The sequence below is a fragment of the Syngnathus acus genome, chromosome 4 (assembly GCF_901709675.1).
Source record: "Syngnathus acus chromosome 4, fSynAcu1.2, whole genome shotgun sequence".
Taxonomy (NCBI): domain Eukaryota; kingdom Metazoa; phylum Chordata; class Actinopteri; order Syngnathiformes; family Syngnathidae; genus Syngnathus; species Syngnathus acus.
In genome coordinates this window covers 11,085,495-11,101,503 of record NC_051090.1, presented here as the reverse complement: position 1 = coordinate 11,101,503, position 16,009 = coordinate 11,085,495, and the positions used below count along the sequence as shown (strand labels likewise).

Below are 16,009 nucleotides of genomic sequence, written 5' to 3'. Positions count from 1 at the left end.
TCCGCGTGCAAATCACTCGCCCGATTGAATGTTGGCATGTTAACCTCGACAATTGTCATCATGGTCGTCATTAATGGTGCTCGTTTGATAGAGCCGAATTATATGAAGTTTGAAGTTTGGAAGCGGTCCTTGTGGTCATCGAATGAAATAAAAATATATGAACGCGGAATAATGACGGGTTAGGTGGCTAGCAGGAGTAGACGTCCATTTCTGAGTTTGGGGTGCAAGTTCGGTTGGGGTTTCAGGACCGCGGAGAGCAACTGACGCCGCCTGGCCGAACAGCAGCAAGGACCAAAAACAAACAAAAAAAATCATCCAGCACAATATTGACGTCCAACGATCTGCCTCGTCTTTCAGCGTGCCGGATTCCCCTCCATTAAAAATGACTTCAAATTTTTTTTTAATTGTTTGGATCATATATAAAAAAGCTATAGCTTTTTCAGCAAATTGTATACAATTTGCTGAAAAATATAGAAGCAAAACACGTCACATGATTGGACTCATCAGAAGGATGTTGCTTACATTCATAAAGTAATAACAGTATCATTAGGGAAATGATGAGGATGATTACTATTATTTTCAATAATTATCACCATCATCATTATCGTTATTAATCCTGAAGGATTGTTCCAATCCTCGCGCTAATAGAACTGAATTTGACATCAACAGTGTAGCTTCAAAGATTTCTTTTTTATTTCTACCACACCACATTGCCAATGTGAAGATTTGATGAATTCAAAATTATGGCCCCCGCATCCCCTAAATACGAACATTTTTAAATGACCCCAACCTGTTTGTGTATTTCCACCATGGTCGCAGACAAAAAAATTGAAATGTCACACTATAATTATTGTTTTATTCATGAAAATAATAGGCATGCAAGTTGCAGACACATTTGGCGAAACTTTTGCACTTCCATGATGAGTTCGAGTGCAGCTCAGTCATTGAGTTGATGCATGGTGCCAAGGATTTCTCACCACATCGCACACAGCAGTTCATGCAATTGAGCGACAAATAATTTTAGGTCTCAGCGTGGCCCTCGCACACCGTCACACAAACAACAAAGGAACCGGGAAAACAAACACGTCTCCCCGCAACACGCACACCTATACACACGAGCGCCATGCAGTGAAATGTCCCGTGGATAACCGTTTCGCGCACGACGAAGACAACGCGTCGTTTGCGTCGCCATGTGAGCTGGCCCCCGCGTGCCAAAGTGTATACATTTTACATTTTGTGTGTGTCCTTAAGACAGCAGAGAGTCTATGTGAAAGCTTGGCGCCTTCGAGGGCGTCTTGGGGGTGTGGGACGCGGCCTCCAGTCGAGCTTTGTGATGGAGGTACGCAAGCGGGTCCCCTCTGGCTTCCGCTGCCTCGGACAGGTAGCTGTGATGCAGTGGAAAGTTCAGAGCGTAGGGCGGCTGGGCCCCCGGGGACCAGAAGAGCCGGTGCGCGCGCGGGTTGTCGTAGTCGTCCTCCTTGCGTTTGAAGGGCTTGCCGAGGATGTTGTCGATTGCGAAGGGGCCAGAGAACTTGGCCCCCACCCTATCCTCGGGGGCGGGGTGGAGGTGCGCCTCGTCCCCCGTGACGTCCGCGCCCTCCTGCTCCTTGCATGGGGACCTCTTGGCGATGCGCTTCCTCCTGCGGCGAAACACGCCGTCGGCGAACGTGTACTCGCTGTGGGGGTTGAGCATCCAGTAGTTGTCCTTGCCCCAAGGCCTGGACGGGTCTCGCAGCACTTTGAGGAAGCAGTCGTTGAGGGACAGGTTGTGGCGCACCGAGTTCCTCCAGCCGGTGTAGGTGCCGCGGAAAAAGGGGAACTTGTTCATCAGGTAGTCGTTGATCTCGGCCAAGGTGAGGCGGCCGCTGCTGGACTCCCGGATAGCCATGGCGATGAGGGCGATGTAGGAGTAGGGCGGCTTGGGTCTGCGCGTGTAGGGCTTGCTGCCCTTGCTCGGGTCCTGCGCGCCCGGGGTGACGGGCGGCGGGCTGCTGGCCGCGCAGTCCCCGTCCGACCCCAGCTCGTCCCCAGACAGAGGAGAGAGGATCCCTGCGTCCGCGTCGACGTCGGTTTCGGCGCAAAACTCCAGCGGCTTGGCAGCGAAGTGCAGCGCGGAGAAAACTTCCAGTTTCATTCTCGCCTTGCTGCTGAGCAGGTGGACGAATGAACCCTCGTGGTGAGGCTGACTGTCTGCGTGCGAGCGTGCGTGCGTGTGTGTGTGTGTGCCTGGAGCGCCTGGAGTAAACTGTCTCCGGAGACTCGCCGGTGTTGCTATTAATATAATGGCCCCGCAAGGGACGGCCCAGGGGCGGAGCTAGCATCTAATGCACGCAACGATTGAGTGATATGCAATGTTTACAATTGGACGCTATACCCGTGTCACGCCACGGAGGGAAAACACGGCGACTTATCCGCATGCCGGTCTAGCCTCTTAAGATCTTTTTTTCTGAAATAGATGAAGCAATTTCCAAAGGAATTGCGTGTGAATGCAGAAATGCTGAGTGAAAAAAAAAAGAAATATGTGCAATACTTTTGAATGATGTGCTATGCCATAGGTGTCAAACTCAAGGCCCGGGGGCCAGATACGGCCCGCCAAGTCATTTTATATGGCCCACAAAGACAAATTTTGCATCGACTTTTTGTCATTACTGAAATTACAAATTGTCTTTATCTTTTAAAAAATATAGATATTGCTAGCATGTTTTTATTGCCATAAATCTTTTTAAACTATTTGAACCGTTTTTACTGATTTCAAAACTAGTTATTCATCAGTGTTGTGTAGCCTCTACTGTATGTGTATAGAAGTCATACAGTCATAATGGCCCTCCGAGGGAAACTATGAGGACAATCCGGGCCCTGACAAAAATTAGTTTGACACCCCTGGCAGCTATGGTTTTGAACAATTTGGACGGCGTGTACGGTGCAGAATGTGGAATGCATCGAGTGGTGTGGAATGGCTGTGTCTCCTTCCTTCACCAACACGAGGATGAAACGCAAAAACCACAATTAAAAAGACCCAATGGAATCTCAGGAGATGGAGTAACATAGTCATGTATGATGCATGATTATGCATTTGACAGTTTTAAGATCATGAATTGAAAATGCTGTATTCATGTTTGAAATGTGGACTATTCCGACTGTCACTTTGGCAGGTGAATGAAGTTGGACCCAAACAGTAGCCCAGAAACCAAATCCATGTTTGCGCCTCTAACTTTTCTCTGTTTCGTCAGGGCCACAGATGCGCGGAGGCTTAAGTCACTTAGGAGCTCAGCGCCTGGCGAGTTTTGAGCCTGTCTTTGCCCATCGGTTGCTTGGACTTGGCTGGGAATGCATGACAACTCACATTCCTTTCACGTGCCCTATCAGGTAAGATAAACAATTTTTAAAAATCATTCTAAAAACTTTGTGAAAGATCCCAAACACGTTCCAACACACAAAATGACTCGTTGAAGAAATGCAAATTAGGCCTCCAAAGGTGGTCTTTGATTCAAAAGAATCAGTTAGTTGGCAGCATATCAATGATGCTCAGCAACTTTGCGTAGGTGCAGACAAGGAGACAACGACATTGGGCCCATCTTTGTCTTCTTCGAAAAGGTGATGCTACTTACGCAGCATTTCCTTTGCATGTCTTTGCGTTCAGTCAAACAGGCACAATTTCGATTGGTGGTGAAAAGAGTTCAAGTCAGACATTCGGGAGAAGCGCCCGCTGGTCTCTGGTGCCGAAAACAAACTTTTGCCCCCAGAGGATCAAAGCCAAAAATGTCAAACACTCAAATGAGACTTTAATAAGAGCATTAATTTCCCTCATTGGGACTGTGTAACGCTCACAAGACACGCAAGACTTGGGAGGGCTTGTGGATGTTTAGCTAACACACCAGAGTTTTGCTTTTTTATTTAAAAAACAAAAAAAAGATACTTTCAACATTGCAGTCAGAGTATCTTGCAAATATATGAAAGAGAAATATGATCTCATCAAATCATAAAGTCAACAAGGTCGGAAGAAGTCAGAGCAGCTCTCATGTACGGTCAGGGGCGCGCCAGGCTTATATAACTTGTTAGCAAACGTCTGTTCAATTTGGCACCGCGTCGTACGAGCTTGTCTACTGAGATGAACAGGAGAAGACAACTTGTCAAAGTGTTGACATGAGTGGAATTCCACCCGTGTAAATTCATGGGGTAAATCCTTCAATGCTCCAAAAATAACCGCACCTTTGTGGTTCTTTGTGCTCACACGCAACCTCTTGTCTGCGTGTCTCAGGATGACTTCTTACCTGGATCTCAGCGTGGCTTTGCTTTCTTCTCCCCGAGTGAGGAGTGTCCCACCCCCATGTCTCGCTGTAAACAAAGTGCAAAATGTGTGCGCCCACATGTGTGTTTGCGTGTGTGTGTGTGCGTGTGTGTGTATATATGTGTGTGTGTGTGTGTGTGTGTGTGTGTGGGTGCGCGCGTGAGCACAGCAGGCAACGACAGCAACAAGAGGTCCCGCGTTGCTGAGATTCCCAAGATTCCCTGCAGCATATTTAGTCTTTGAAGGTAGACATGCCTGCTTGGGACATATAGGCAGGTACATGAAGCGTCTGCTTCACAGCCACCCCATGAATTCCTTCCAGACTTTTTGGACAAACCTACATGTGTATGTCTGTCTGCCCTGATGTACAGTGTGTGTGTGTGTGTGTGTGTGTGTGTGTGTGTGTGTGTGTGTGTGTGCGTGCGTGCGTGTGTGTGTGTGTGTGTGTGTATGTGTGTGAAAGTGGACGATGGATTGTGAGGGCGCTCAGCCAAAATGGCCGATGCCGTCTTGTTTATTCCGTGAAAGGTGGCAGCCGGCAACAAAACCTTGCACTCAGCTTTGTCATAGCTCTGTGTGTTAGAAATCATGCGAGGGCGGGGTGGGGGGTTTGTCCCTGTCATCAAACAGTAACAAACAAAATGTTCTCACTGCGCAAGGACACATGAGAAAGCTTCAAGTGCGAACGGTGGCCAGGTCGTGTTCCGTCGAGTGCAGTTTGCCACCAGTGCCACCACTTTTGTTGTATCTCAGTAAATGAAATCTGATTATGGAAAATTAAAAAAAAAGTACAGACTACCCTGCAGTCACTTGGCAAGCGCATGTTGCTATTTTAAGTTCTTTCACATTCTTACCTGAGGTGAACACGCCCTTCCATACCAACAGAGTGGAAAAAAATAGATACACATAAACATGCAAAGTCAACAGGACGGTTCTTAAGGAAACCAAGGGCAAAGGTGCAGGACTCCTGCAGCTGGGCTCAAGACCTACCTGGAGGCATGGGGCGGGGAGGCCCATCGCCACTCATTCTTGCCCCAGTTTTGAGAATAGTTGATGAGGGTCAATGCAAATGCGAGTGCCCCCCTTAGTCCTACTAGCCAAATGTTTCTGTTTTGCATGCCTTTCACTCAAGCTCAGCTTGTGAATGTGGGCAACGCAGGCTTGTGACACTATCGGTCCTTTCATCCGTTGACACGCGAGGCTCCCCTCGCAAGGTGTGGGCGGCGTTTGGGCTCAACGAAGGAAGGCCAGCCAGAAAAAAAGGCGATACTACGATTGATCTCGGCCATGGCCGGCCCCCGAACCCCGTCTGTCGGTTGTGTGCTTTTGTGTCGGCAAACGGCGAAAGCCGGGCCAACTCGGTACCTGCCTCGGTCCCTGCCTCGTTACCGACCTCGGTAGCTGCCTCGGTAGCTGCGCGGTGCTGTTTACCTGGCAGCCGTTCAGCCCATTTCTGTCTAAACTTGAAATAGGATCCAAACACTCTATTCACGCATAGTGGCTTGCACGAGATGCTTTGCTCAACCTACCGCGGGGCTCCCTGTTGCTATTTTTGCTCTGTCTGAACCTTAACCGCCCCTCTCTCGTCTTTGATTGAGAGGCGGAACGCTTGCCTCCGGGGTTTTACCTGCAAAAATAGCGGCGATGATTGGGAGCAGTTACCAAGGAGGCCCGGCACAAAAGCCCAACAAACACCCGCCTGTGAGTTCTGTGTCAGCATTTGGTATCTTGGAATTGGCAACAGTTTTAATACGTTCTTAGTCAAGTGATTTTGAACGTGGCCTTACTTTAGCATCAGAATGTGTCGTTTATTTGGAATATCTCCATCGTCACAGTTTAATCATGAAAAATGAAACATTCCGGAGGAGGAAGATCTTTTGCGGACAAAAGCTCACACTTTCAGATTGGCTCACTGCACGGGTGATTAGAAACCGAGGCTGGTATGTTGCTGTTTGTCCTCGTGCTATGAGATATTGATTTGGTGATAATTCATGCCATTAAAAATGGGATGTTGAATTGTCAAGAAATTTCCTCCAGCTGGATGGTAAGGTGCGTTACCTCCGCGCTAGCATCGATCCACGGGAACAAACAACGGCTTCCGGCCTGCGCAGCGCAGCTCCAATCTGGTGCAGACGTATCAGATAATAAATATCCTTCTAGACTCATTTCCGCCTGTTCACATTTAAATGCGCAGTTCAATCCTTAGCAGCTTACACATGAACACCATTGGCCTTGGACAAAAAAGTGCAGTGCCCGCTCAGGAAAATAATTCTGTCTTTCCGTCAGCTGACAGAAAATGGGTGGTCAAAGGGGGGAAAAGCACAGTTGTCATAATGCTACGAGAGTTGCATTCAGAGGCTGCTCTTGTTTTTGAGGGCAGGAGAATGGCGGTCGAATGCGCTAGTGTGATCTTTGCACTGCAGCTACAGTCGTTTTAAGACAACAATACGAGACTATTTCTTTTTAGAAATGTTCTTCTCACTTGCTCTTGCGTGTCTAGGTTTCCATACGTTGGAATAATTATAGTTTGGCTGCTCAAGCAAAGAAAAAAAACTAGCCAGTGAAAAGTCAGCAGATCTGTAAGCGCAACCTGCCCAAACAGCAGCCTGCGTGTTAGCTTGTAAACTTCTCTTAAGTTCTGCCTCCCCACACTATACAGCACCCCCCCACCTGCCCGCCCCCACCACACACGCTCCAGGCCCGTTCGTGCAGACGAGGTAAAACATCTCCCTCTGCGTGTTCCAGCCCTGCAGGTGGGCCCCGCATGCTCAGGTAGATAATATCACTGTTACTATAGACGCTGTTTGGGTTAACTGAAAAACACTTTTCACAGCAGGAGCAAAACACTGCACGATAACGGTGCAAAGCGCCGCTTGACAATTCCCCACTGGAAACTCTTTGGCACGAACGGCACCACGCGATACCTGACGCGTTTTTAATTAAATTTTTTTTTTCCAGAATCAAAGTTTACACGGCAATTGTTGAGAAGCTCAGAGTACGACAATTCCCCATTTAGGAGCTTTCTCTGAAAGCCCGGAGTAATCCAACGTAGGAGTTACGTAAATCCAAGACACTGAACTATCTCAGAAGAACTTTCTCCTGGACGGAAAAGCATTCAGTCCAACAAGCCCCTCTGTTTCTAATCTCCGTAGAGCTTGAGCAGTAGACATTAGAAATTGTCCTTGTGTAAACAAAAGAGGCACGAATAGCTTAAATGTGCTCAGGGCCAGAAGCAAGGATGACTTCCATAAACAGATCACCCAGGTGGTCCACGAGTGAGAGCCAACGGAACTGTTTGAAAGGCCACCGCACGCCATCGCCTGCTTCGGCTACACTCCAATTCAATGGCCCGACGGCCGCCAATCACATCGTTATAGCCTTTGAGACGATTACCCTTGCGCACAACACGGAAAGCTTTCACAAATTTCACAGCAAACATGTCCAAATGCAAGTTTCCCCTCAAAATAACAATGACTATGCTTTTTGTCAGACGTGCTTGAAACCACCAGCGGAAAATAAATAACGCAAACCTTTCCAGCATTCAAACATGCCGATGTGCATTACTCGACATAACAAAATATTTATTCAGTTGTCATTCACATCCCAGAAAAATCTTCGTAGTGCAAATTTCGCCGCTTCAGTGTAGTACCGCTGTGTGCCACACAACACGCTGGGCAGCACTGTGGTCTGTCTGCATCATTTCCAGGACCAAGAAAAGGCAGAGAAGGCACCAAACTGTCTTATTTTATGCGCTGTGCAGTGTTGGCGAAATTGCTTTGGAAAGGTAGGACGGACGGCCATCTACGCAGCACAGGAACATTTCCGAAAGTTGACGGACTACTTTCGAACAGTGACGGCCTCATTGAGAGCAAGACTGGTCCTGCGCCTGTTTACACTTTGTAGTTCACACATGGCTTCTCTCATCGCCGAGCCACACCACAACGGCTGCGTGGAAAAATACTTTTTTATAGCTACAAGCGCATTCCTTATCGTCAAAACAGGCGAGGAATCGTGCCGACACCTCTGGCCTTTGTGCCATGTTTGGATAGCGTCGGAGCAAGCGACGGCCTCCCCTTATCGCGGGTCGAGCAGGTTTTGTGACGTGGTGGTGTGCTCACGGCACCTGCGTGCGCTCGGACGCTTTACATGCGTGATGGCTAACTTGTGGCACGGGGCGTTGTCGTGAATGCCCAAACATACTTAGCCGTTGCTCTGAAATACGAGTCAAGAGTGAATGTCAGTCCGACTTTGCGGGCTACCCAGGTAGTGTTTCACAAGCCTTAATAGTTCAGGTAATGGCTGTGAGTCATTGTTGAGAGAATGCCCTTGCGTGTATGTTGAGCTGTTGAGGTTTGGCATGTGTGTGTTTGTCTTGCGGGCGCAATTAAAAACCAGTTCTTCAGAAATGTTGTTTTGACAGCGATCGCTAGCACCGGGATCACCAGGCGTTGGGGCTTCCCTACACGGCCAAAACAAAAGCTATTTTTCTTTGCCTCATCTAAATTTAGACTCTGTGATTGTGCTTTCAAGATGGGTGAATCAGAAGTGTTGTGATTCATGCAGGTGCGGATCCAAAGAGAGACGTCCAGCCCGAGTTAGGCTTTGTGTTTGTTAGACAAGCCGGCTCTCTGACAGCAGATCTGAAAAACAACACAAAGCCCATAATTACGCTTGCGCCTGCTTTCTGTGTCTGCTTACAACTGAGCTTGTTTATGGTAGGATGATTAGAAAGCCGTTGTGGCTGCGTGACAGGCTTTCCCCAAAATGTCATTTCCTTGCGATTACTTAACCAATCCGGCGGATGCCACACAAGAACAACAAAAAAGAAAAAGACATGACCGAGTGTCCAGAGCACGAGTTGAGGTGTGAACCTGAGATATGTGAATTTGTGGCGGACCGCTGAAGGGCAGCCCCCCAAGTGAGTGACGTGCACCTTCAACTGACCCTCTGCCAGGTGCAACCGCACCTGATCTTCAGAGTCTGGCCGAGGTGCATAGCCCAGATACTTGTGAGCAATGTCATAGCATCAGAACTTGTTCCTTGAGCAAAACCGCTTTCCGGGCTTTTCTCGCCATGGCCCTTGGCAATGTTGAACTGTTTACGATATATTGGCTAAAAGTGAAAGTCAACCCTAAATCACCGGGAATTTGCTCTCCGCTCAAAATGTCATTTTCTAACAACCGAAATGAAAAGAAGAAAACAGCACAAGAACAATTTGATCATCTTTTGAGATCAATCTTTAAGTACAATTGTAGTGATTGATGGAACCACACATCATCGCTGAGGAAGATGTTGGCCCTTCCAGCCTTGACTTGAACACAACTTTGCGATGAAGAACAATAAGGCCGCAAAGGGTAAGTGACAACTTCTTCTGACGGACGTAGGAAAGCCGGTATGCCGGGTCAGACATTCCTCACCGCCGTCAACTCGGCGGGCCCTCATCTGAGCACAGTGATAGAATACGATGACACGCTCGCGCCATTGGTTTGCATGATTTACTCCAATCACAATTCATCAGTCCACATAATAATAGCAATCGATATGGAGATCCCAAACGGAACCGTAATTCATGGAAATATTATTTCCTTTCTTAGCAGCACTTCTACAGATGAATTTGCTCAAATTGCTTCATTGGTGATGGTGCAGTTTCCACCTCACTGGATGCACATACCAAAAGTGCGTGAGTCAAAGAGTGACTGTGCGTGTGTGCTTATTTGCTTTTCCACCATCCAGATGAGCCGATAAGATAAGTCGTCACAAGTACTGTTGAAAAACTGTCGCGGGTGGCTCACACGGCATGTTACACGGCGAATCTCTTTTACATTGATCGAGCTGTGGCGTCAATGCATGCAAGTAACAGTATGTTTGCGCGCGTGCGTGCGTGCGCGCGCGCGTGTGTGTGTGTGCATGCGTGCTAGCATGTTATGTGCAGCATGAGAAACTCAGCAGGGGTTGCACTCTTTTGGTCCACAGAGAAAGGAAGGGGGTGAGAGGATGGAGGTTGGTCAAGCTGTAACAACAGCCTTGATTTTAAAAGTAACAGCGCAATATCTTTTTCTTCTGCAGGCCACTGATGTGACCAAGCAAAGAGATTGACAACCATGAGCTGCTCTGCTTACGGGCACAGAAGCTGATCATTATTTAACCGCGGAAAACTTGCACTTTTCCCACGTCACAATTGTTTCGAAACCAACAAGCAAACAAGACAGGTCATCTCAGGTCATCATCAGCTTCAGTAAAACGTTAACGTCGTGCTAATTAATACAAATGTCTCATATCGCTGTGATCTCAAAACCTGACAATGAATGCAGAATGCTGCTGCTGGAATGTTGCCAATAATTGATGCCAGTAATTGTCAATGAGACACTCTCTTTGCTTGGTCACCACAAAAAAAAAAAACATCAACAACAACTCTATATATATATATATATATATATATATATATATATATATATATATCAGAGTCAGAGTCAGCTTTATTGTCAATGCCTTCATGCTAAGACACACAAAGAAATCGAAATTTCGTTTCCCCTATCCCACGGTGACGAGACACAGCACACGATTAACATACAAGTAAACAACGGGGGAGAGAGTTCAGGACCCCAACAGCCCGGAGATCACAAACCAGCCAGTGGCGAGCAGTGCTTGCATCCCACAATAGAGTCCCGGCACCATTTCGTCACGGATGTAGACGCACATTCCACCTCCTCGCGATGTTCCCCCTCAGTGGCGTAGCCAGGAATCTTTCCAGTAGGGGCGCGCGCCCACAGGAAAAAAAATCGAACATCACCCACGGCGTTCGCTGATCGCTAAAACAACATCCGGGTCCGGGAGGCAAACGGTGAATGGATAACATCGCGCACATAGAATAGCGCAAGCACATTCGCGCAAGACTGAAAGAAAAAAACGGCATGAAAATGAAGAATCGAAAAAGCTAGATTTTTTTCAACCGGGGCGCAGGGAGTCCTAACCGGGGCGCCGCCCCGGCTCGCCCCGGCTTGGCTACGCCACTGTTCTCCCTCGTACAATGGCCCGGTCCGCCCGATAGCACGCCAGCCGCTCCAGATGCACAGCAGTTACGCACTGTCCGCTCCGTAGATCTCAGCAGGCATGTTGATGTCCAGCGATCAAACGTTCGCCAGAAGAATGGAAGGCACGGCCGGGCGAGCTGGGTTGGCCGCCAGCCTGGCCCGGACGCCCAACCGGGGGAGGAATAGCAGGCGAGTCCGGCGACGCTTCAGGACGGAGCAGACCGAGCGCCTTTAATGTCCCCGCTTCAAAGTCCAGATCGCCACAAAACTCGCTTTCGCCGATGTCGAGCAGAACCAGCCCGCCGTACTTGTAGCACAACCCGGTACGACGAGACGAACACACAAAACTGTCGGACAAACCCACATTAAACGACAAAACAAAACACCGTTCGGGACAGAGAGAGGCCGCTGCGTGTGCACGCGCCGCCATCTTACTTCAACTCTTACTTATATATATATCAAACCCGCACCCTCCCAACTGTGAGGACGTGCACAGTTAGGAGGGTGCGGGTTTGATTCCACCTCCGGCCCTCCCTGTGCGGAGTTTGCATGTTCTCCCCGGGCCCGCGTGGGTTTTCTCCGGGCACTCCGGTTTCCTCCCACATCCCAAAAACATGCTTGGTAGGCCGATTGAAGACTCCAAATTGTCCCTAGGTGTGAGTGCGAGTGCAAATGGTTGTTTGTCTCTGTGTGCCCTGCGATTGGCTGGCAACCGGTTCAGGGTGTCCCCCGCCTACTGCCCGATGACGGCTGGGATAGGCTCCAGCACGCCCGCGACCCCCGTGGGGACTAAGCGGTTCAGAAAATGGATGGATGGATGGATATATATATATATATATATATATATATATATATATATATATATATATATATACATATAGTATATATAGTATATATATGTGTGTGTGTGTATATATATATATATATATACACATATATATATATATATATATATATATATATATATATATATAGAGAGAGAGAGAGATTTATATATATATATAGAGAGATAGATAGATAGATAGATAGAGAGAGAGATAGATAGATAGATAGATAGATAGATAGATAGATAGATAGATAGATAGATAGATAGATAGATAGATAGATAGATAGATAGATAGATAGATAGATAGATAGATAGATAGATAGATAGATAGAGATATAGTGTGTCTGTGTGTGTTTGTGTGTTACATGTTGCTCAGAGAAGAATTCTTGGCACCTAGCGCGTGCTGGGTTGTGATGTTAATCGAAATTATTGCTGTGCCGTGCGTGTGCATGTACGTGTAAGTCCATACGCAAGCAAGACGTTAATCCTGTGATTGCTCAATCAGCCGCTCAATTGCGCTCAGATATGTTGGCAGACAACACACTCTCTCCACTTGCGTCTACCTCTGCAGCGATTATCATACCATTAGTGTCTGTCATGCTTACATTTTTGTTGCCGATCCCTTTTGAGGTGCACGGTCAAGGCAGAAGAACCCAAATGTAGAATAAAGTAGGCAAGAATTGAATGGATCTTAACTGCTTGGTCACGCAATTGTGTCCCGGGGAGGATGATGGAAACGAGACGTGATGTGGTGTGAGCATGCTGGAGCAGTTAGCAGTTAGCGTCCAGTGCTACACTACGGTAAAGGGGTCATAAATATGTGGCCCCAGCCTTTTAGTTACCGGTCAAGCCCCAAATACCGGTCAAGCCCCACTTTGGCCACAGGAAAGCAAAAATCCTGGAACCGTCCCCACTCAAACTCCTCGTACTGTAATTCGAAGTGCTGGTACCTCACTGAAAATGCAATGATGAGTTGAATGCAATTAATCATGCGTGCACTTTTTCTATAGGCTGAAACATGCATCCAAATTTGCTACCACTCGCAGATAACTTTGTAGAACACAATTTGTCAGCATGTGTATTTAGTAATCAAATAGTAAACATCAACTGCGCTCACACACTCTTTGCTTGTCCCTCTGCAAGGGTTGGTTGCCTTTCAAGTGCATATCTCAGTAAACAAGTGGTTCAAAACCCAAAGTATTAAGTCGATTTGTGTGTTCATTTTGATTTGCAAATGTATTTTTTACTCTATGGTATGTTGAGACATTCAAAAGACAGCACTTGTACAAAGAAAAGTCTGCAAATTCGTCTACAGATTACCTCTTGGCAGTGTCAAAAGAACGTTTTCGGTATTTTGGCTTTTACGTAAACTAATCTGTGAGCGAGCGCGGGCTGTTTGTGAATCCGGCACATAATGGAAAGTCTTAACATACGCCAACAGGAGCAAACAGACTCCACCGGCGGGTCGCTAGAACTTTGGGATCAAAGCTTCGGGCACAAAAGCCGAGATTTAGCACGGAGTGTAGCAATGAGCCATCGTCGAGTCTTTCCCAGCTGAGCATTGTCTCCGCGTTTCTTCCCTGAACTTCTTTGAATTCCTGCTCATTGTTCACCATGGCTACAAAACGTGCTCTTAAAAATCCCTGCGCAGCCTTTCAGACTCGACTCTTTGGAGGGGAGGATGAAAAAAGAGCGGGAAACATCAAACAGATGAAGGTGGCGGCTCCATGTTTTGCCGTGGACAAAGTGGAGCGAGTGTAAAGAATGTAAGCATCTGGGGAACAACGCTTTTCTGTGGTTGCGTTTCAAGTGGTTGTTGGGCCTAGTCCGCTGGGCGGCTTTCAGGTGTATTTGCCTTACTGCGAAGAGCACATGTCTATTTTTAGTTTGGGAAAGTCTTTGAGGATCTCGGAAAGGGCAATCCCTCGCCGTCATTGAGCAACGACACGTTGTTATGTTTCTAAGGTAGCGGCCGCGCCGTTGCCGCATTCAAGAACACACCTCCCACTGCTTTTTTCCCCTCCCCGTTTGTTTGATAAGCTGTAACAGATTGAGTCTTTGAATTCATATCCCACAGACATCAAACATCAAAATGTTTGTGAAGGATCTGAATTTCTGTTAAACTTGGTTTCGAGTCACAAAAATTAATTTGACCCACACCAGTCACCCTTACATTTACAATGTTCATTATTGATCCACCTTTGCCATTATCTCCAGACAGCTAAATCGATGCGACGTTGATGTTCTTGCGAAAGTTATCAGATGAACATGAATCACTGCAGTGATGTTTGGACTTGACAAACAGGTTGTGAATGATAGCGGATGCTGTAGCAATAAAGCAATTAGCCAATCATATCATCATCACTGACCATGGCAAGCAATAAACACAGCAAACGTAGCTCGTCACATGGAAAGCAAACACATTTAACTTGCACCTGATGAGTGTATGTGCTTACAGTGTTGGCTCACTTTTTGCGCTTCATACGCACCTTTTCCATGATGTCGCGCAATCGGTGCATTTCTGCAAAGTCGAGGTTGACTTTTTTAAGTGGGGGGTTACGCTTCTATCAAGCCATTACGAAGCGCTCCCACTCAGGTCGGCTTTTTGTTTAGGCAACACAGGCAGCTGCTGAGCTCGCTCAGCACCGCTCTCACAAAGGCTCGTGTCGCTTTCTATGTTAATCGCGCTTTCTCCAAGCGTGTGCAGTACGTGTCGATAACTCTCCGCTTTAATCCCAACCTGTGTCTTGAGAGAAGAACATTTCATGTGCGTAAGGATTACCTGCCTGCAAATCCAGCACCGGCCTGATTTGCAGCGACTCTCTGCACTTTGAAAGCATGAGAATAGAGAACATTGCAGATATTTATATATTGCAGATGCGTACACAATAGGAGACTGCTTCCTGAGAGACGTGTCGGATATACGCCAATGTATCGGCTTCGTCTGGCTCTATTCCACGTGTCGGAGAGAAAGATAACGTAAACACTTGCACTTTCTCTTCCAGCAGCAACAACGAAGGCCGGCCCTCTTGCGTCCATCATCGTCGCCAAGGCACGCTTCCCAGAAGCTTTGCATGTTCCCTCCCGCCTCTCAAGCACTTGCGAGCCAAAGTGTCCTGATTGGAACACGATCGACCACAAGTTGACTCTTCTACTGTCCTGCAGGTGGAACCCCCAGAAGTGCGATTACTCTTCTTCTTCTTGACCAGAATGTTTTTACGTGTGTCCGCAGGCATCGGGAGTGTGAAAAGCTCACGACGACAAATGAAGGATTGATGTGAGAGAGCCCGGCAACTCGGGCTTTGGGTGACTTCACTGAGGAGAAAGAAACAAAATCTTCATCAAGAGGTGAAAGTTATTTTTTTATTTGCACACACATTTGTAACTGAAGCCATGCATGATGACGGCCTGAACTTTTTGGTTTGTTTTAGGGTTTGTCTTTCAATGTTGTCCAACCTTTTGGGTGCCATGTCCAGTCGGCTCACCTTTTATAATGGTGCCTGTTAGGTTTGAAGAAGTGCTCTTAATTGAAAGATGTTTCCTCATAGGTAGAAGCGTGTCAGTTACACAACCTACGTACAGACACTCTCAGGAGACCTGACCAACATCCACAGCCTCTGGGAACAACAAACACAAGTTACACAATCTGGTTGAGTAAAAAGCTGTGGTGGTGTTTGCGAGGTGTCAGATTGCTCTTTTTGTTCCATGAATTACATTTAAAAAAAACATCCCAGACAGGGACTCATGTTGATGTCGTGTCATGAACATTGAATTACATAAGGCGCTCGGGCGTGGTCCCACGGGAATGCCAACGGATTGTCACAGTGATCAAAAACAACTTTTTTAAAGGTGTCACTTTACTTT

The 16,009-nt window shown here is 47.3% G+C and overlaps 1 protein-coding gene across 1 annotated transcript; it reads right to left on the bottom strand.

Moving 5' to 3' along the window:
* Positions 1-828: 828 nt before the first annotated feature.
* foxq1b (forkhead box Q1b) lies at positions 829-2,265 on the bottom strand. Its single transcript, XM_037249549.1, has one exon. The coding sequence runs from the start codon at positions 2,132-2,134 to the stop codon at positions 1,247-1,249; it is 888 nt and encodes a 295-aa protein (XP_037105444.1). The 5' UTR covers positions 2,135-2,265; the 3' UTR covers positions 829-1,246.
* Between the last annotated feature and the right edge of the window lie 13,744 nt (positions 2,266-16,009).

Bases quoted from the DNA above. Each gene is read 5' to 3' on its own strand.
- foxq1b (XM_037249549.1), bottom strand. From the start codon at position 2,134: ATGAAACTGGAAGTTTTCTCCGCGCTGCACTTCGCTGCCAAGCCGCTG.